Below are 22620 nucleotides of genomic sequence, written 5' to 3' on the forward strand. Positions count from 1 at the left end.
GTAATAAGCTATGTATTGTATCAGTGTACTGTAATTCAACTTTAAAAAAAAACCAACATAAGCAATATCTGTATCGTAAAACAAATCCTTTAGAAAATCAGTATTGAAGTCAAACAATATTCATCAATAATAATATATAAATGATGGGTTTATAATTTTTTTTAGATTACAGGTTAATTATTTTCATTCAAGAAATTTATTGATTTAGTTTGGTTTCCATGGTCCGTTATTAAACACTAGATATACTTTATTTTATGTTGCTTACAATCTAATATGTATGGATTGCTATTTTACATAGGTCTAATAATTATTTTGTTTAGATTTTACTGTTTCGTTTAAAAGTAAAATATTTAGATAGTAATGTACCGTACTGTATAATCTTCATGACAACAACATATTCAATAATAATATTTTGATGACAACAGTATTCATTGATTTTTTTTATATTGCATTGAAATTGAGAATAGTGATATAACAATTCCAAACATTTTAGTGTGACAGTGTATTTAAAAAATTAATATAAATTATTACGTTAAAGAATATTACTTTAAATGAATTTTATTTGAAATTTAAGATTTATTATGATCATAATGTTTCAATTTAATACATTTTCTTACATTAAAATTTGTTATGGTTGTAATGTTGCATTTGCAATAAACATAAACGTCTAAAGTAATACAAATCTCCATAACTTAGCAAGTTGTACTTATATTCAATTATATACATACTTAATATTAAGTTAAATGTTTTCCCCTGCCGCATACACAGTCGTTTTTTTTTAAAACGATAACATACAAAATGCCTACCGTCAAAATTCGGTCTCACACGCCCATCGTAGTGTTTGAATATCTTATTCAAGAACCTGCTTTGCTGTGCACTTGAGTCGTTGCCTTTGATTCTGAAAGCAATACAAAGGTTATGAATACATCCGGTACAAATATATATTTTTTTCTAAAATATATAAAAAGAATGTTCGGCAATGTAGTTTAATTAAGTAACAAATTTCGGTAATAATTGATGTACCATTTTGATACTATATTAAAAAGAACAATGAGGTAACATGTAATATTGGCTTGGTTTCCATTAATAAAAGTTCACTGTGATCTAACAAGGCCATATAGATGGCTGCAGTCGCGTGCTCATTAGTGTTTACCGACCGACCGACCAACCTATCAACTGACCGAAATTACTGAACATGTTTAAAAATGTTGAAATGTTTAAAAACAGTTATATTTTTTTCACTTTTGACGTGCTCGTATAACGTAATTTCGAGTTGAAAAGTAAGTCAAGAAAACAGAAATCGGGCAAAAAGAGTGCGCAATAACATTTAACGTGCAGTGCGCGCGGAAAAATCTGCGCACTCATGGCAATTTTGTAAACGCTTAAAATTGCCTGAAACGTACTCTTATTTCATCGAAAATAAATTTTGAAAATTTTAAGCGCGCGTACGCATGCGTTACATGTGCTACGTACGTAATTGTATTGCCATATGATGATTTATGCCCTGGAATTTATGAGTACCAAATTTTATTTAATTGTGATTCATGGTTGTGAAGATATGATTACAAACGTGATTTCGTTAAATCGTGCGTAGACCGCGTAATTTATTATTGCGCACCGTGAAAACATAACCACATCGATTCCTGGCCATAAGGAATATACTGTGAAAAATTGACTTAGCTAGATTAAACTGATATCAAGATAAGGTCAGAAAGCGATAAAACGCATAGTGATACCGGACCGACAGACAGACCGACAGACCAACAGACCGACCGACATAGTGAACTAAAGAGTCGCTTCCACGCGACTAAAAAGCAATGTTTTGTGCAGTATATAGTCAGGTTTTTGCCTAAAGAAAGTATACATGTATGTTTTTTTTTCTGAAATAAACACACTAGTTGTATCTATAACAGTAATAGACGTTGAATAACAAAAACAAAAATGAAATGATGCATTTCCACAGCAGCAGAAGAGAGCAGAATTGATCAACATTGGATTTGTACCTACGACTGCATTACACAGCATACCTTACCACAGCTGTATAGTCATAAAACAATTTTTAAACCAATATTATTCAAACAAATGGAATGAGTTCAGATGCTACGAAAATTCTAGTGCATCTCAAATTTACACCAGTGGCTCTCTCAAATTCGCAATCAATACAGAACCCGGTGTCTTCAATAAGGACAGCATTCTGAATACACATACTAACACCGGGCTTATAATATGATAATATCTACTACGTATTGAAGTACCGATGTATTCATAGCAATGTATGTAATGTAGAATGAGCAATAATTTCATACAACAGGCGCTCTCGTATTTCAGTTCAACTTGTGAGACAGACAAATTATTCATTTAAAGTCTCGTTCTTCGACGTTTTACGTGTCTTACAAATTAATAAAGTTACTTGCATACCGAAACATTTTGAAAAGTAATTTCACTTTTCTTTGTATAAAAATCTTAAGGAACATGATTTTTAATGAATCCAATAGGCCTATATATGGTCTAAAGCTGGTTGATTGGAAACATACAATTATTTCTCTTTTCAACATTTTTTTTTAATTTGACTGCTACATCTGTGGCAGGAATCAATAAAATTCTTAGCCAATTATACATTTTATTAAAATGTCAGTTTTAAACTTGTTAATGCTTATTATAATAAGACCTATTTAACTATATATAGTTTAAATATTATTGAGATGTAAAGAAGCCTGATACACAAGAGGGCAATAAATGTCTGCGTTATTATTCTTTTAGAATATAAATTGGATTGAATGGAATAAATTGCGAATTGTTGAGCGTAACGAGTTAAGCGTGTACATTTACGTGGTCACTGAAAGGCCTAGTTGCAAGTCTACTTCGACCTGAGAAGAAAAACAGTTATAGTCAACTAGAAAATCCTAGTTTTCATTGTTGTGTCCATACAATTTCACACCAAGTTTAGGTTGTTTTCTAACCGGAGTTGGTAATGCGAATGATGGATTGATAACTTCATTAATTACTAATTGATATTTGCATATCTATGGTTACATATTAGTGGTGATTAGTTGGTTGGTTTTAAATAACATAAAATTTAATAAATTGGTGAATTTCTTTTGATTGTTGATTTTGCGTTACAATGATCAACAAAACTATCGTATTCAAGTAGTGACATTGCCAAGAAGCGCGGTAAAAACTACCATATTCAAGTAGTGACATTGCCAAGAAGCGCGGTAAAATCTATCGTATTCAAGTAGTAGTGACATTGCCAAGAAGCGCGGTAAAAACTACCGTATTCAAGTAGTGAAATTGCCAAGAAGCGCGGTAAAAACTACCGTAATCAAGTAGTGACATTGCCAAGAAGCGCGGTAAAAACTACCGTATTCAAGTAGTGACATTGCCAAGAAGCGCGGTAAAAACTACCGTATTCAAGTAGTGACATTGCCAAGAAGCGCGGTAAAAACTACCGTATTCAAGTAGTGACATTGCCAAGAAGCGCGGTAAAAACTACCGTATTCAAGTAGTAACATTGCCAAGAAGCGCGGTAAAAACTACCGTATTCAAGTAGTGACATTGCCAAGAAGCGCGGTAAAAACTACCGTATTCAAGTAGTGACATTGCCAAGAAGCGCGGTAAAAACTACCGTATTCAAGTAGTGACATTGCCAAGAAGCGCGGTAAAAACTACCGTATTCAAGTAGTGACATTGCCAAGAAGCGCGGTAACCAGTTTGTTGCTTTACAGCCACAGCTTGGGGAGCACTGCAACCGAATCGGTTTTTGTTATTAGTAAAACTTTATACATTTTAATGACTAGTTTATAATCCAAGCACGTGACTTCTAAGACAAATTTACAAAATAGTCAAGTTTGAATTGCGTTTGTGAATTCGGTTTATTGTTATGATAACACATTGCATCCCAATAGAATACTAGTTAGTTGTTTTAATAAACTTTGTCAGTTATATTACTAGACACTCTAATGCAAGTAGAATGGCGTGTGTGAAAATGTTTCAAAGACTTAAATAAATGACAGTGGTATTATGTATAAGATTTAGTACAATGATATTAGTCACCTGATGCTATACTATTAATATCCACCACACGTTCATTTCACGTGACCTCCTTAACTACAAATCCGCAATACTCTGTGCGTCTGTGATTGCTTTAGAACTTTAAGGTTTTCTTAATAATACCGATATCGAGGTCTCCATTGGGTAAAGAATTCAAACATAATAACTTCATAATATCTATATTAGTTTTTAAAATGGACATAAAAAAAACACACACAAAAAAAACCAACTTATTGATTATTGAAAAAAATTATGCAGTTGATATTATCATTCATTGCAATAGTATAACAATCTACACCACAGATAATTTAACTGCTATTCCACTATTTTACAATCTATAAGCTCATCTCTATTTTTACGTTTTATTAAGTAATTTCCATTTCAGTGATATTTTATCTTGTATAGGCCCCTACTGTTATTTAAATTGATTTTGACCAAATAAAAAAAAACAATACAAACAAAAAACGCCTATGACAGATTTTGCATTTTCTCTAACTGAAACGTATAGTTTCCACAGAGGCCTCTCTTTCTTATTAAAAAGTTTGCACAACATATATGTTGTAAAACTGTTCCTATTCTATTGGATGAATACGAATTTCAACTGAAATATACTGTATGTAATAGATGAAATATCTGAAATACCACAATTTCCACCGATACAATTAATGTTTAGTGTAATTTACACTGTTAGATAATAACATGTAATTTCCTATGATGTACCATCTATGATATACATCATCATATATCATGTATTACACTTTTTTTTAAACATTAAATCTGCATTTGATATTTTGATATTAATGGCATTTATTTATGTTTATACAATCATCGTTTTGGTATTAGGTTACCTTTTATTGTAAGTAATGATCAACTAGCTACTTACCATACTCAATAAATTCAAAATACACCTTAAAAGCACCTGTAGCAATGTAAACTGTCTAAATGGTACCTGATAAGCATACATAAAAAATATCCAGTTGATTTATAAAGATACCTTATACGGAGTTTAATGGAAATTCAATAACGGAATGAACACGTTTTTCCATCAGAATACTAACTGCATTTTAGCTACAAAGGCATGATTGAAATTTAAGTTACTCACAAAACGATGACACTAAACTATTCAATACTTAAATTTATTTCGTACTTAGATAAAGAAAGTGGAAGAGCAGGCAATTACAGTGCTTCGTGATTAAAATTCCAAACAGTCATAGTTATGTATACATTTAAATAAATGCACCTAAAGACAGTCAACATTTTTCAGAACAACTTATATTCACTTTATTCATCTAAGAACACACTATATTGACTTAATGAATACATTCACAGTCACAGTCATAGTTATGTACATTTAAATAAATGCACCAAAATACACTCAAACATTCATTTTCAGAACAACTTAAGTTCACTTTATTCATCTAAGAACACTATATTGACTTGAATAATGAATACATTAAAAAATACAGCTCCTAGACAGTGAACAAGTTTGTTGTATGCATGGACCTGCTGGGTATTGCTAAACACCGCAAACCCCGCAAACCTAAAAAAAAACCATAGCAAACCCCACCGAATCATGTAGTGTACAACCCACTGGGTATATCAATGTAAAAAAAAATTAAATTTCTACTGTTAACAACTTATTTTTGCGGTAAAACATAATTTTTTGGTCAAAAATTATTGCTAAACCCCGCAAACCTAAAAAAAAACCATAGCAAACCCCACCGAACCAACATAAAAGGGATTGAATAATGTAGTGTACTGGGTATATAAATTATTAAATTTCTACTGTTAACTACTTTTTTGGGGATAAAACATCATTTTTTGGTAAAAAATTAGCAATCATTTTTGACCAAAAAATGATGTTTTACCCCCAAAATAAGTAGTTAACAGTAGAAATTTAATATTTTTTTAAACATGGATATACCCAGTGGGTTGTACACTACATGATTCAATCACTTTTATGTTGGTTCGGTGGGGTTTGCTATATTTTTTTGGAGGTTTGCAGGGTTTAGCAATCATTTTTGACCAAAAAATGATGTTTTAACCCAAAGGTAATTAGTTAACAGTAAAAATGTAATTTTTTAACATAGATATACCCAGTGGGTTGTACACTACATGATTCAATCACTTTTATGTTGGTTCGATGGGGTTTGCTATGTTTTTTTTTAGGTTTGCGGGGGTTTGCGGGGTTTGCGCTGTTTAGCAATATCCGATCTGCTTAGGTTATAGTTTTGTATTTGTATGAATATAAATACTTTGAAATAAAAACCATCATTAGAGACAAATCAATAGGATTAAAACAAACGTTGTTGTACTTTACGAGTTGTACTGTATCTTGCATTTAAATTTGGACGTAGGAATGACGTCATTTTGCTGTAATCTTATTGTTTAGCTTTAGTCCGTCGTGTGTTGATTTATTCTATATTGATATTTTTCTTTGCAATGGTAAGTAAAAGCTGTGTTGGTCTTAATGTCAATTTCGCCTCGTACATTATGTTTGTGGCCCACTTAAATCGGTGATATTTTAAAATGAGACAGTAATCGATACCAATATGTTCTACTTTCTAAATGGAGTGTTAAATTGATGGGCACTAAATGAAATATGTGTCAACGTTGGTGAATGTGTACATAGCAGATGTTAACAGCTATAATAACGTGTAAGCAATTATTCAATCATAAGCAGAACATTACCCTCTATTAAACCCAATATTATTTTCACCGAGTGTGCATTCAAACAATCTACATACATTTTATTTATATCAACGTGGTCACATATTAATACAAAATAAAAACTCAACACTGAGTTAAAGCTGGAAAAACGTTTGGTATCAGTTTGTGCAACTTGTCGATTACATACGGTAGTTGTATAAAATCGGCCATGTATTTGAACATAAAATCTGTCTAGTGTTAAATTGTCTGCATATCAAGCAGAATAATTAGGATTTTACTATACTTTCTTAACCATTATACTACCATTAAAAGAGAACAGCATGAATACAATAGAATTAAAAAAAGTATGTACTGTCATGTATTAAATTCAATACAATATACAAACGAAAATATTAAGAAAATAATTTGCTAAAAAGTATATTATTTTGTATTGATCTTTGGGCAGTTTAGAAACACTTTTATAAAAAAGTAGCATAGGCCTATTAGCATAAATGATAAATAACTGGATTTTAAATATATAATATTGTAACACATGTATTGACATTGTGGCCAATGTAAGAAGCCATGCAGCTCAATTGGACCTAACCAGCGAAGCACGTCGCCTGAATGGAGACTTGCTCAATTTCTAAATAATTGAATAGATTTGTCTCGTTTGTCGTCCAAGACATTGTAAACAATGTTTTAATATCTCAAATTATAAATGTATACAATGTCAATCTTAGGTCACATAACCTTATATATTGTTTTTCTATTTTATCTCAATACTTGTATGCTTCTCCTGAACATAAAGACATATTTTAACGGAATAATGTTTTGCTCAAACAATATAACCTGTTTAGTTTGCACCACAAACAAGGTAAAACAACAACACATCTAGAACAAACCTAACGTCATTTTCTGACGAGCACCCTGAGATTCAAGTCAATTAGTAACACAAATATTAAAGAAAAGATTTCTGTGAGCCAAAATAAAACAAGAGACACTAAACATACCATTCATTATGTAGGTCTACTTATTCCAATATTTACACGAAATGTTTCCTTAAAGGTCTTATCTGTTAAGTATATCAATTATTAATTTAATCAATTTTAAATGATTATTAATGGACATATGATTACAGAAAATCTTGGTTTGTCTTTGGCTTTGTACAAGGCTGATATTGCCGCGGTGATTCTCAATAATTGACAACATTCTGGTTGTACTAAAGTGAACGCCTACTACGCCAGTGTTCCAAGTTGGTCACGCAATAGCCCTAAAGTTTTCATTCTACTAAAAGGTTAGGATGAATGTGGAGATTTGTAACTATGGACAAATTTTCTTGAGGGCAAACGTGTTTTTTCTTTAGAATTAATTAATATTGATTGTGTATTAGCATTTCCTTCATTATATAATACCTTTTCGATTACAATAATTTCAGTAACTAAATTAGAATTACAATATTTAATTGAAGTAATCCATCATAATTAATCACATCAATTAGTCAATCTGAATTAATTTGTTATTTTAATATAAATTAAATTTGCTTTTACTTGGAACGGAATCGTCCAATGTCTGTCCAATACATCATTAAATACTATAACTGCATACTGAACTCTATAGAACAGCATCATCATCATACAATACAAAATGACTGGGTAATATGCCTGATCTAATAGAGATCAACATACAAACTTATTACTTATATTAATCAACTGGTCACAATGATTATCTAACCGCCCGACTGACGGACTGGATTGTTTTGATGAATAATGAATGTAGGCATAATTGTATTAATTGATTCAAATGCAAACTTGATTAAGCTGACATTCCGACTATTAGAAAAACAATGCTGTAACGACATTCAAACAAATGAAAATAACAGTTGACCTAAAATATTCTCCAGGGTTAAATTTCTCAAATATATTGTGTAATCTTACTTTAGTTATCATATATCGATCTTAAAACAAACAATATATATTTTCTTTTAATTTTGCGTTGCTACTTAACCAAGTTACAACAACTAACGGAGATTCCTGAAGTCATAATTGTTAGCTCAACGTTCGTCCTTGACGTTTTCTATTAAAAAGTGAAATTATTTTTGCAAGGTGATAAAATAACACCTTTCATATCTCATAAAACTAATCTAATTTTAACAAGTAACATGTTCAGTTTCTACATAAAGATAAATTAGTTTCATCTAATTTACGATTCAATATTGCGATCGGGATACATTTTAGTATTTTGTTTCCCCCGATTAAATAAACTCCTCTGTAAATCGGCCATACTCAGTGGTTGCGATAGATCAGTTACATCGAGATAAACTTACAAATATATTACCCTTACAATACTTTATTGAGAAGGACTTTAACAATGCTGTAGAGTACTTGTATCAAAAGGCATTAAAGGGTTTGGGTGCAACGGTCACTCGAATCCACTAGGCCATATATGAACATTATTGAGAAGGCACATACAATGTATCATGTGGTGTATATTGCTAATTAATTCTAAAGCGAACTTCATCATAGTAGGGAACTATGATATTTGCACGATATGTGCCGTTGTTGAAAGTGGAACAACTTGATGTCTCCTTGTGCTTCCCGATGTATAGCCAAATAATATATAGACAAATCCAAATCACTCAGAGATATACTAGAAATAAGTTTTAAAATGTACAGATGATTCTGTTAGAATAAGTGATATATGTAAGTTAACTTATATTTCAAAGTTACTGTGAATGAGACACTGTTTTGGCAGCAGCTATTCAGGTACATATTCACTAATGTGAATGAGACACTGTCTTGGCAGCTATTCAGGTACATATTCACTAATGGCATAATACATTATGTATCAGTTTTACAATTAGGCTAGATTATTTAAAAACCAAATTAGGAAGTCACGAATCATATAATCTATTAGGGATTGTCCATGCACAAGTTATTAAATTTATTTTATTCCAATATTCTTATAAGAAAAAGTCATACTATATAGATAGGTCATAATATATGCATTGATATTGTGCTGTTAATTAAAGCAGTGCCTTAGAAACGGGTAGACTAATATTTCGCCGACTCATGCCAACTATAATTCCGATGCTACTGTGCACCTATGCGCAGGTTTGAGCACTCACTGTCTTGTCGTTGATATCGCAGCTAGTTCACTGCAAGAGATCTAATGAAACAAATTCAACACCTGCACCATTCGGCTAAGGTAACATGAATGTTGCACCTAAACGAATCACATTATGTGTAGGTATAATGTGCCAATTAACCAGTTTATTTAATGTTGTGTACACGGTACATAATCCACTACATACACACCGACCTTTATAATATAATAATATAAAGGACAGTTTGCCAAACCAAACAGGGAACACACTCAGATATTACGTTTCGGTAACGGCGCGTCATACACTACACATTAATTCATTTTGGTACCCTTGTGTACGGATTTGTTTTTAGAATGTGTGTATAAACACACTACAGGGTTTAAATGCTTTTTTTATCTCCAAATCTTGCTTTATAACATCGAACGAGCTGCGCAATAGGAGCTCAAACACCATGACGTGTGCACGTGCATTACTGTGTTTCAGATAATTAGAAGCATACCACTTAACTCACTACACCCCTTTTATATGGGTAAAGTAATCTATGTTGTCGCCACAATGAATGATTCTATGGGGACGACTGGTTGAGTAAGATATTCCAACTCTTATCTCGGTAATGGAACATAATCCAAATACTTTAATATCAATTTTCTAAGCCTCTGTACAAATAAGAACTATCCAAGATTATTGATTTTTACATTTTTTTTTAAGAACTTGAACTCAAATATCTCTGCAAAATGTATAGTAAACTAAAAGAATCGCTCAGAGTTGGAATATCAGGCGAAATATAGAACAATACATTGAAGGTGACATAACATTGCATTGTTACCTAGATTGACTAATACAAAATAGCACTGAAGGTGGCAACATTATATGATTCAAACACTTAATGAAACACAAGCTAGAACGAACAATTATTGAATTACGTGACCGAATGCGTTAGTAATTGATTCGAAGAGCAACATACGTTTGTCGTAGTGACGAATTTGATTTACATTTTGATTTCATATGTGACGTGAAGTAGAGTTCCAGGAAATAATATGTTTGACGGAATTCACCTGTTTTGGCACCTGTCTTGTTTATGCAGATTCCTCTGCAACTTCTTCACTAACCAGATGTTCATGGATGTCCTGTTAAAAAATATTACTTGACCTCTTATCAGAGCGGTCATCGTGCATTTCTGTTTGTATTAATTTTATATCTTGTGAGTTTTGCAATGCAAAACCAATATCCTATTACGTTCTAATATTATTTTTGAAGTTAATGATTTCCGTTCATATACGTCAAGATATAAGGAGTGCATCAATCACAAAAATAAATCGATACGATTAAAAATATAGATTTATAGTGCAGGATAAACACATTCATAAACACATTCTACTGAAAATAGAATTGTAGAATATTTCATTAGGAAGTATTAGGAGCTTTTAGGTTCCATAATATCACTGGATCCATATATTCGCATAGGTCTACATAACATGATAGTAACCCATCACATATAAAATATGTTTAACAGCCATTACAAAACATGTTGAATAGCTGCAATATAAGATAATTTATCTCAACATTTATTATCCTCTGGCGATACGTCCAAGACGTATACAAACTATGGTAATATGACATAAAAACCTATCTAAAAAAAAAATCTTGCAATTTCCATCCTGTCCACGTGATATTAAAGAGAAATAATACGTAGAACACGATTTGGACGTGTATCCTATTCTATAAAACTGCATTGTAAACTAGACTATTACTTGTATGATCCATCAACATAGTTTAATTACACCTAATAACGAAATTAGTTTATACAATTTTGTTATCATGACGAAAAGCTGAAAGTTAAATTTCAGATACCAAATACAGAAGTGTTTTAAGAACAAATCACATGGTAGTTCATATATAAATCAGAATGCTACTTAAAACTAATAACTTTCATAATTATGTGATAGTACTTAATCGATTCTTTATACGCCTTTTAAAAAACGAGTCTTATTTTGAGAGAAATATGAGGTTATGCGATTACAGAATTAGATTACAGATACATACAGTCTCTCATGGTTACTGACGCATGCATATCTTAGCAGGTACTGAGCTTCAGAATAGCATGTAATCTGACGTACAATTGCTGTACCTTAAAATCTATTAGGAATGGATCGTTAGGCCATTGTTATTATTATCAATTATAGCGATACTCCCTCCTACTTTAATCCACGCAATAATGTAATAGTGACTAAATCGTGTACGATCAATAATATACATCTTTACGTTCATTAGTGATAATCTTAGTATCTATGGGTAACCACTATAACAATAGTTTAAATAATAATGCTCATTTTTCATGAATAAAATAAACTTTTTGAAGAAATAACTTGAGTTTATAATTAAACTATAATGTTCCATCAGATCAATCATAGAGTTCGTAATTTAATAATCATTTCTACCTAAATTTATAGAAGATGATACGTATAAATCTATAGAATTTTCAACTAAAGTTCTTACCTTGGAGCAAAAAAAAGAAAGAAAAAAAAGAAGGTTTATTCTCTTCTTTTACTGACTGGTAAGAATAGAATGGCCACTTATACAGTGTATTATACGTAAGGTTACGACTAACAGAACAAAAGAATTAAATATTATTAAATAATAATTTAACTCACATAAATGTAATAAATTGATGAACAATATGGGCGGAGAGAGTCAATTACAGATTATTGCAGTTTTAGTAATGGGTTTAGTGAATGAAAACAAAGCTACAATACGATGCGAGTTTGTTTTACCATTTTGTCCATTTGAACCCTTGGCGCCTTTTGGGTTACGTCGATATAGTTACCTTAAGGCCGATATATCGTGTCAATGTAGACTTAACAAACAAACATCCACCGATATAGAACTAAAATGTAAGCAGTTGTTCAAGATTTCAAATAATTTAAAGAAATGGTAAAAAGCGTTGCGTAAACAAGTGAATCACATGTAAGCCAACTTAGCACTGTACAATCTCTGATTATTAATACACATGCGTCACTTTCCTACAAATTAAATATAAGTTTCATAATGAACAATGTATACTGTATTCTAAATAGAATATAGAAATAATAAAATCGAAATTGACAATATTCTACAGAGGCCATCGAGCAGAAGAATTTATGATGTACATAATTATCGTTAATTTGCATAATATTTTTATTATATTGATATAATCAATGGTCATGCTAATTAACATTATGGATGTTCTTTAAGACTGATTAAAAAATTATAAATATCTTTTCAATGTATATAACTGATTAACCTTTGATGCTATAGGTTATCATTCTAGAACAATGAACCAATGACTTCCATCTCATTTTTTAAAGAAAGTGTTTTATTATTGTTATTAGATACAAATAATTTAGCCACAAAAAACACCTAAATTACTTCTGCACATGTCATTCATTCAATTTTCTAATATTCAGTATCAAAAGCAATACATTATTATTAATCCTAATCCTACTATATCTAACAAGATTTAATACGATCAGTCAGCGTGACATTTAATATTCCACATCTATATTCAACTTAGACGTTCTATCTCAACAGATTTACTTGGACATAAAGCATTATAAAATATACACACTAATCAAAATGAGAAGTATACAATCATAGCAATATTACAGAGGAAATAATAATAAACGACAAAATTAAATGAAGTATTATCGTAGACACTGTTAGATAACAAACGCATGCGATACTTTTTGAAAATATTATAGACATGATACCCCAATTTTTGTAATGAGTAAGCATTGTGTAAGCCAATTACTTACTTACTAAAATAGAAATATATTGTGTTTTGCTTACTACACTGTTATTCCAAATTATATTAAGATATTTCGTATAATTATATAATAGGTCATATTTACAAAAAAATGGAAACACGTGATACGTGTGAGTATTTTTTTGCAATATTTTGCATTGGTACCAGAACAGTTAAGAAACTGGTATTTTGCTTGTATTCAATTGATAAATTGGCGTCAGAGTAAGCTAATAGTACTTTTGCATATTTACTTCTCCGTTTCACAAATCGCCGCAAGGGTGACACTTACATTTTAATAAGCGATGGCCATTACAGGCAGATTGCAAGTGGGTGTAAAAATACAAATTTGCCGGTCCACTCTACTTCAGGTGCAGTTAACAACTCTTCCCTGCAACATCTATTGAATTAAAGTGGATTTAATACTTATAAATTGAGAAAATCGATGACCTAATAACCGTCGTATGGAACGCCATATACTACGCCTTTGAAATTAATGTAGACCAAATCTATAGACATATGTAGGTCATACACGTCTAACCACAGATCTGATCATTAAATTATACTTGTTAAGACGATTTTAGAATTTTTAAAAGACTTTTAATTTAGTAAAAAAGTATTGTAATCACTCAACCACTGCAGTTTAGCTGATTGTAAATCAAGTAATAAAACCACTTAGTTTAGCATGTACTTATAAATGATGCACTTTCAATATAATGTTTAGATGCACTTATAACAGTTAAAATATATCGATATAGAGCGAACGACTTTGGTAAAATTCCGTATCTTTTTAATTAACTGCATTTCACCTAAATTAGTTTGGATTTAAGCTTGGTGAACTGACATTTAAAATTAATATAAATCTGACTGTCAAAATTGAATTTTAGATTACACCACTGTGGTTTAAGGGTTAGTACTGTATACTAACGCACTATAGGCCTATACTGGAAATATTGTAATGATAATGCTGAAAATAATTAAGTTGTTGACAGAGTGAGGCTGATTTTTATTTGGTATTTGGTTCCTGTTCTAGAGACTAACAAAGATAAAACAACGTTGATACTGATATCACTTTACTGTACCGTGTTAAAGATGTTGACGAATAATATACGGATGACATTTATATAAGAGACAATTTGAGAAAACTGTTGGAGATGATGATAACTGTTTCTAGAGACACTGATGATAAAACCAAACATCTTCAGCTAATTATAAGAATAAAGTCGTCTCCTATCGTGTTTTCTAAGGACTCTAGAGAAACAAAGTAACATTGAATACTGGTAATCAGGATAACTCGTAAAAATCTACCCTGCGGCGGATACCCTATCATGTATGCATATCGTATTTATATTTCAATAGATTTTATTACTTATACATCCAAAAATTAAATCATAGGATATGAATGTCACAAGCGTTTCTAACACAAGTTCATTATACTAATTAAACCAATATTTACAAACAAAACAAAAGGCGGATGATGGAATTTATAAAATAACTTAAAAAATGCACAGCAAATGCCAAAGTAAATGTCAAGACAACAGATTACAGCAGCACAAAATACACTAAGCCCAAATATTGATCATGACTATACAAGCCGGCAAACATTGGATTACACTATTTTAGAGATGTCATTTCATTTATGTTATGTTCATGCAGTAATTACTACTTCCATCATTGTATATTTAACTTTTGACTCACTGATGTAAAAAAAACAACTGTTTACAGTTACGTTACAAGAAATTTGTCGAAAAACTTAAAGAAATGTCGTTTTTTCTCATAATTTTATTTAGTTTTGTTCACGTTAGTCACAATTATTGATTTGGTTTTTATTGCCTCTACAACATATTACAAACAATGCAACCGACTATATACTATACATATTACAAGAAGGTAAATCAATTTTCGTAGGCTGCAAATGAGAATTAATTACAAGATCGAATGACAGTTACGAATTTCTTCGGGCCATTTAACATAGGTCTATGTTCTACGATGAGGAATATAACAATTAATATTTTCCCATGTTATAGAAATAAATAAAGTATATTAGTATATGCTGCCATTCGGTAGCGTGACAGGTAGCACTCTTTATCGGTATAATGCAGTAGGCCTAATAACACATTATTTATATCAACAAATTGTTCCAAAAACTCTGTAAATTGCTACTGTATAGATTCTCCAATTCTTATTTTCATTCAAGATTAACTAAATAGAGGTCATTTAGACAACCTTAACTTTTGGTCCCATTGGTTAGGCCTACAATTGATTAATCTCTTATATTTGCCAAACTGTTTCCATTTCCCTGCAACATAATGAGAAACAATCTGTAGACAAATTAAGTGGATGGTACCATGGTGACAAAATACGCGTCTTTCTGTGAGAACCAATCTTTCCAATTAAATCATGTGAAAACGCCAACCAAACTTAACATAATTATATTAACCTAACTTGAACTGTAAAAAAATAATAAGCTAACATCAAACATCTCACTGGTAGATAGATCAATTCAAAATGATGCGATTAATAACATATATCTCTAGCAACTACTAGGCCTACAATAACAAGTAATATAACGTGTTATTTTCAAACTACTGTGTGATGTTTAAGAAGAGAATTCCTAATGATACAACAAATAAATGCCACATAAACAACATAACTATCTCTTGAATGACCATCTAGAAATTAACATCTGTCATTTAGCAAATTTAACGTCACCATTTTGATAATGTTTCAAACTAACCGTTATAAATGTATTTTTTTAAATGATGTCACTAATTTAAAGATTTACTGTGAAACAACTTCATGGGGTTCATATTCAGTGCAAACTAAGAGATGTCCTAGTCTGGCCTCCTCCAGACTACACATCATCATGTCAGGGATATCTCTATTTTCTTAATCTATAACGTATAAAGAAACAGAGCAATCTTCTTTACTGAACTTAATGAATATAGTGCATCTTAAGAGTTCATGTAAATAGAATGCTTTGTCTTCCCGCCCGAATCTATTATAACTATTCACTATAATTAAATAAATAACACTGCAGTAATCAATGTGATTGCACATAAGCAACGCAACAATGATGTACCTACATATTTATCTGAAATAAAGAATTGATAACGTCGATGGTTACGATTACTGATAACGACGATGATTGATTATGATGTTAATGTTGATTTCAAAATATGAAATATTGGCACTATTTTTGCTTATGTATAAAAAAACAATGATGATTTCGCCAATATGAACCAATCGTGACGATTGGTTTAACCAAAGATATTCTGAATGTTATCGACAACTACAGGAAACATTTTGGTGTCGTATCATCTATAAAAGGCCCCTAATACCAATTAAAGATAGAGTTGAAGATAATCCGAACGACATTAACAGCTGTATCAGCATACTGTATGTTCTATTGTTATCATTTCATACGTCTATAAAGTACTTTACCTACGTTTTGAGACTACATGCATTTACTATTTGTACGTTTAGTCCCAGGATTTAAGTCACGGTGAATCATACTACATGCATTTAGGCTACTATTTGTACGTTTAGTCCCAGGATTTAAGTCACGGTGAATCATACTACATGCATTTACTATTTGTACGTTTAGTCCCAGGATTTAAGTCACTGTGAATCATACTACATGCATTTACTATTTGTACGTTTAGTCCCAGGATTTAAGTCACGGTGAATCATACTACATGCATTTACTATTTTTACGTTTAGTCCCAGGATTTAAGTCACGGTGAATCATACTACATGCATTTAGGCTACTATTTTTACGTTTAGTCCCAGGATTTAAGTCATGGTGAATCATACTACATGACTTTACTATTTGTACGTTTAGTCCCAGGATTTAAGTCACGGTGAATCATACTACATGAATTTACTATTTGTACGTTTAGTCCCAGGATTTAAGTCACGGTGAAGCATACTACATGAATTTACTATTTTTACGTTTAGTCCCAGGATTTAAGTCACGGTGAATCATACTACATGAATTTACTATTTGTACGTTTAGTCCCAGGATTTAAGTCACGGTGAATCATACTACATGAATTTACTATTTTTACGTTTAGTCCCAGGATTTAAGTCACGGTGAATCATACTACATGCATTTACTATTTTTACGTTTAGTCCCAGGATTTAAGTCACGGTGAATCATACTACATGCATTTAGGCTACTATTTTTACGTTTAGTCCCAGGATTTAAGTCACGGTGAATCATACTACATGAATTTACTATTTGTACGTTTAGTCCCAGGATTTAAGTCACGGTGAATCATCCTACATGAATTTACTATTTTTACGTTTAGTCCCAGGATTTAAGTCACGGTGAATCATAATTACACTGGGTTTCCCTTGTTTATTGTTGGGTGTTATTTTTGTCTTTTACTTTGGGAATAGAATATAAGTACATATTTTCGCCTTGGATTTAAAAGTTCATTTAACGTATGTAACTTTTGCATTTATGTAAATAATCTACGTATGATTCATTTTGGGTTCACATATATGAATAAATATACCTTGAATACATTATCAAATTACTGAAAAAACATAGTCTGATGAACGCATACACATACATATGATGTTTTGCTTTTTTACGTTAAAAATATGATTACTATTTTATTCGTTCTTGTATTCACTGAGATCTTCGATGGATTTGTGTGTATTTGAAAAAATGTGTTTTATCTAAGTTTTACAAAACATTGGCATAGGATTTACATGTAATCCTGCCATTAAATTATCACCTTGTAGCTTACACGTGTATTGTGCATAGTAGTTTACAGCTGATTAAAGAATATAGTCTGAGAGCACAAATCTAAAGCCGGCTTTCATATATTCATTAACACAAAATGCAATACAATCAAATAAAGGTACTTACCCATATATAGGAGCTACTCCACAACAAACCACCGCAAATACAAAACTGATTAACCAACGTTGTCGATCCATTTGCTCAACAGAAACAAAACGTCGTCTATCGAGTTATTCGCCTTCTTTAACCATTGCACATCGGATGTGATATGAAGCGTGTTCACTGTCAGTAGCCATCAGTAATTTAATTCGGAGCTTGTAGACAGACCACCGTCTTTTCTTCCCCACGGTAAAAAATTACCCGTGTCCCTAATTTAGTTTTGCTTATTGATTAAACAGCCATGGGAGCCAATTTATTGTTTTCCTAAACATATCTGTGGCATATTTCCTTCTAGTCGCAGTTACTCCGCAGGTTTATACTAGACCAATCGACGAATTAAATACCGACCAACGTGCGCGCAGTGTGACGTCATGCCAGTCACGCTGTTAATTCCGAATTTGATTGGATGTGCTGTTATATTTTGTTTCGATCGTTAATATGGGAAACACAATGATATACTGGCAACCGTTTCTATTCAGACTGCAGTATACCATGGATTATCGATATACATAATAAGAAATGGACAAAATTGTGATTTTTAAAAACAATATAATGTATTTCAATAAAAGCATACAAATCAGAAACAAGAATTCAATAATGTTTAAGGTATATTGTATCCTTACGATTTTGTTTTAAAAGGGATATTTAAGGGGTAAATTTAAACAATTTGAAGGAAATGTTCACTGCATGCAACGACTAGGACTAATCGTCGATTAATAATATCAAATTTGTATAATATCGTTAATCGTACAGGAATAAAGAGTATGGGCTAATTGTATATTGCATTACATCAGAGTATAAGCCGTAGTTGTAAGAAAACTTCAACTTATACCTGGCGAACTAAAATCTTTCATCTGTATGCCCCGAGTTTAAAAGCTCAAATATGTTGTTGATGAAAAATGATAAAATATTTAGCTTTGAAAAAAAATTACCAGCCTAAGGACATACTGTAGTAAGATTAATGACATTCAATTAATATACACGATTTATTCAGCGAAGTAGTTCAATTTTTGCAAATTGACATTTGTTACAATATTGTAAATGATAAACTTGAAAGCTAAATATTATCGAATAAAAAGAGAAATGTTATCCACAGTCTATAATATAATATTATTATTTATGAACATCGTATCTGGTATATTATCATCATCTTGACATTTAGTCCCAAAACACGCTCAAATAAAAATGTCTGTCCCAGAATGACAGGTGGTATCGAAATCATTAAAAAATTGTCAATAAATAATATTCGAAATGTCTAGATTGTAATATTCTATTCACAACGATGCTTTTGGGCATTCTAGTTCAGTGTCTGGTGCGTTATGATGGCGATCCGCGTTTCTTGCCAAACTCATTAATATTTATATTAAATGATGCCTAAACTTGAAGGATTTTTATAAATCAAACATAACATTAATACTAGTTATAAATTAGTAATTAGTTTAGTTATTCTATTAATCTCATCCGCATTCATTAAAATGCATAACCAGAAATAACGGAAAATTGATATAAAGACATTAGTAATGACAATAACTTTGAAATTAATCTAAAAAGTAATTTTTATAAATCTTGGACAAAATATTATATAATTTGTTTCCATTAAAACAAAATAAAAATCGATAGTTTGAAATAGGTAATGTTTCTGCTTAATCTTGATTACATTTGCTGAAAATTAACCTTTTTTAGATGTATTGATTTCTGAGTTTTACTGACATTATAAATGATGTGTGGGTGTTTTTTATTTAATTTTCTCGAGCTGTGTCACTAGCCATTATATTTGCATAAATTACAAAATGTTTGAAAATGTTATATGTATACCTTAATTGTGTGCATTTTGCCATATTAGAGTTGATAAGCCTATGCTGCAGTATTTTCAGTTCAATTTTTAGAATGACAATGTATGTATATAACATTCGTTATTCCTAATTGTACAATGCTTCTAAGCACTTCACATTATTTCTCTGGTCATTTTTTGGATCAATCACGTATGGAAACATACTCTCATAATGTAGCTAATCAGCGAAAATCTGTGTCTTGATCTAACCAGGTACCCATTTATGCACCTGGGTGGAGAGAGGCAGACGCAAGTAAAGTATCTTGCCAAAAGATACAAGCAATGTGGCGAGATTTGGATTTGGACTCGATCAGTGATCCAACGTCCAGAACACTGCGGCCACACGCCCTCACTACTTTCAATTTATTTCTCTTATCAACTTATAATGAATATAAAAATAAATTGGATTGAATGGGAGTAATAATAATGATCTATATTATTTTCAAAAGCTTAATCACATTTTCAAAATCGACACTGGTCGTAGTAGTGTTTATAGTGAGATAAGTATATTAACGAATTCTTGATACTACTAGTATCTATTCCCAAACATCACACTGACTAAATCAACTGTAAACGTTTGATGCAACTAAAAATAAAGTAAAATGTACTAAAGTACTGCTATTATAATACCTTCGGAATAAGCCATGTACATTGACACACTTCACTCTTAACGATTTCACAGAAGGAGGCACTGCATATGATACCTTCATTTAAATTTTGGTGACAATGACATGATCTAAAAGAAAATGTGCAAGTGTTTCTTTTTGGTGCACCTGTGGTATCAGCAGACACGATGAACCCTTTTTCTAATTACTATACTGATGCTACATCATAAATATGTTTTACTTGTATTTATAATTACTTAAATAATGAATAAATAATTAACTTCCCGCTATCTTTGATCTTCGAAAGCAAAGAACATAATTTTATCGGAGGTAATAATCTTTCTTGGTTTGAACCCCACGGAGACTCGTTATTAGTAAATAATGTTACTGCTATGAAATCTGGCTTGCCTTATGAGTGTGTACACAGTCAATAAACTAACTTCACGTGATTTAGGACCTAGGAATAGGCCCGGTGAAGAAATGAAATGCGTTTGGATTGGCAAGACTGTTAAACACAGTTTGTTCAAAGATCTTCTGAATCTTAAACTTTGTGAGCCAAAACTCATTACTTTCTAGAATTTGGCCTATAAAAACAAAATTATATACATATCTATTTCGAAAAATCTAGGAAATTAGAGATTCCATGTTTTATATTGGAATTTTATCATTAAGAAACATTACTTACTACTACTGTATATTATCATTAAGAAACACTACTTAATACTACTGTATATTATTTTAGCGGCTTCGGAAACCGTCTGATTAGGTTTTAGCTTTCATCTTCTAGCATTTAGAATTCAGCGTAACACTTTTCTTTCACACCGACAAGTATAGTAATCAATAATTCACTAACTTTCTATATGATTTACAGAACATTTTCAATCATTTAACTACAGCAACAAATTACTTTATTTTCCAAGATATGGTAATACAAACGTATATATATTATTACAGTTAAAACAGGGCGTTCTTTATGCCAGCAAACAGTACGACATGCAATGATCTACATTTTCACTTAATGTTTGACGGGATAAGTTGCTATGGATCCACATCTAGCAACGGTATCTCCAGTTTGTAACATGCAGACTTGTTTTTCTCTTATTTCCTATTTTTAATTCTGCTAACAACTACAGACCTTAGTCGTTTATCAAGTAAAAGAACTAAGAAAACTAAACTTTACTTTATAATTTACTTAAAATACAATAACTTACTAAATGTTAACTCATTAAACTCGTTTATGAGTAATCTTCAAATGACTCCCTTGTTAAAACTAATCAGGCAGTGTGTAGACAATTAAATAAGTCACTGTGATTCTTACTTTCACTAAGTATACGATGTGGACTGTTCGTTTGAATGTAATGAAGAAAAAATATTTGATTTACGTTTTGAGACATTCTGAATTCCCTGCCCAACAGGACAAGAAACTTTAACTATAAACTAAGAGCTGGACCGTTAAATATATGTGATCACGTGGTCAATGGTGAAGCTGAAAGACAGACATTATCAGTATAATTTAGGTCTAAAGATACTGAAACTATGCATACGTCTTTTATTTCTTAATCGTTATATATATATATACTTTATGATGCCTAATTCACAGTCGTAATGGATTATTCTTTTAGAATTAACGATGTTATTAGCTACTTGTAGTGTAGTTCATGGAGAATCAGCAGCAGAAGTAATATA

General features: G+C 31.3%; 1 protein-coding gene across 2 annotated transcripts in view; it reads right to left on the reverse strand.

Moving 5' to 3' along the window:
* The window catches only part of LOC140050514 (glycine receptor subunit alpha-2-like), a 29779-nt gene extending 10971 nt beyond the window's left edge, over positions 1-18808 (reverse strand). For both annotated transcript variants that reach the window (XM_072095746.1, XM_072095745.1), the window contains exons 1-2: positions 18466-18808; positions 807-898 (exon numbers count right to left, since the gene is read on the reverse strand). In XM_072095746.1, the coding sequence (XP_071951847.1) occupies positions 807-898; positions 18466-18536 (163 nt within the window). In that variant the 5' untranslated portion in view covers positions 18537-18808. The remainder of the gene's footprint in view (positions 1-806; positions 899-18465) is intronic.
* Between the last annotated feature and the right edge of the window lie 3812 nt (positions 18809-22620).

The sequence above is a fragment of the Antedon mediterranea genome, chromosome 5 (assembly GCF_964355755.1).
Source record: "Antedon mediterranea chromosome 5, ecAntMedi1.1, whole genome shotgun sequence".
NCBI lineage: Eukaryota > Metazoa > Echinodermata > Crinoidea > Comatulida > Antedonidae > Antedon > Antedon mediterranea.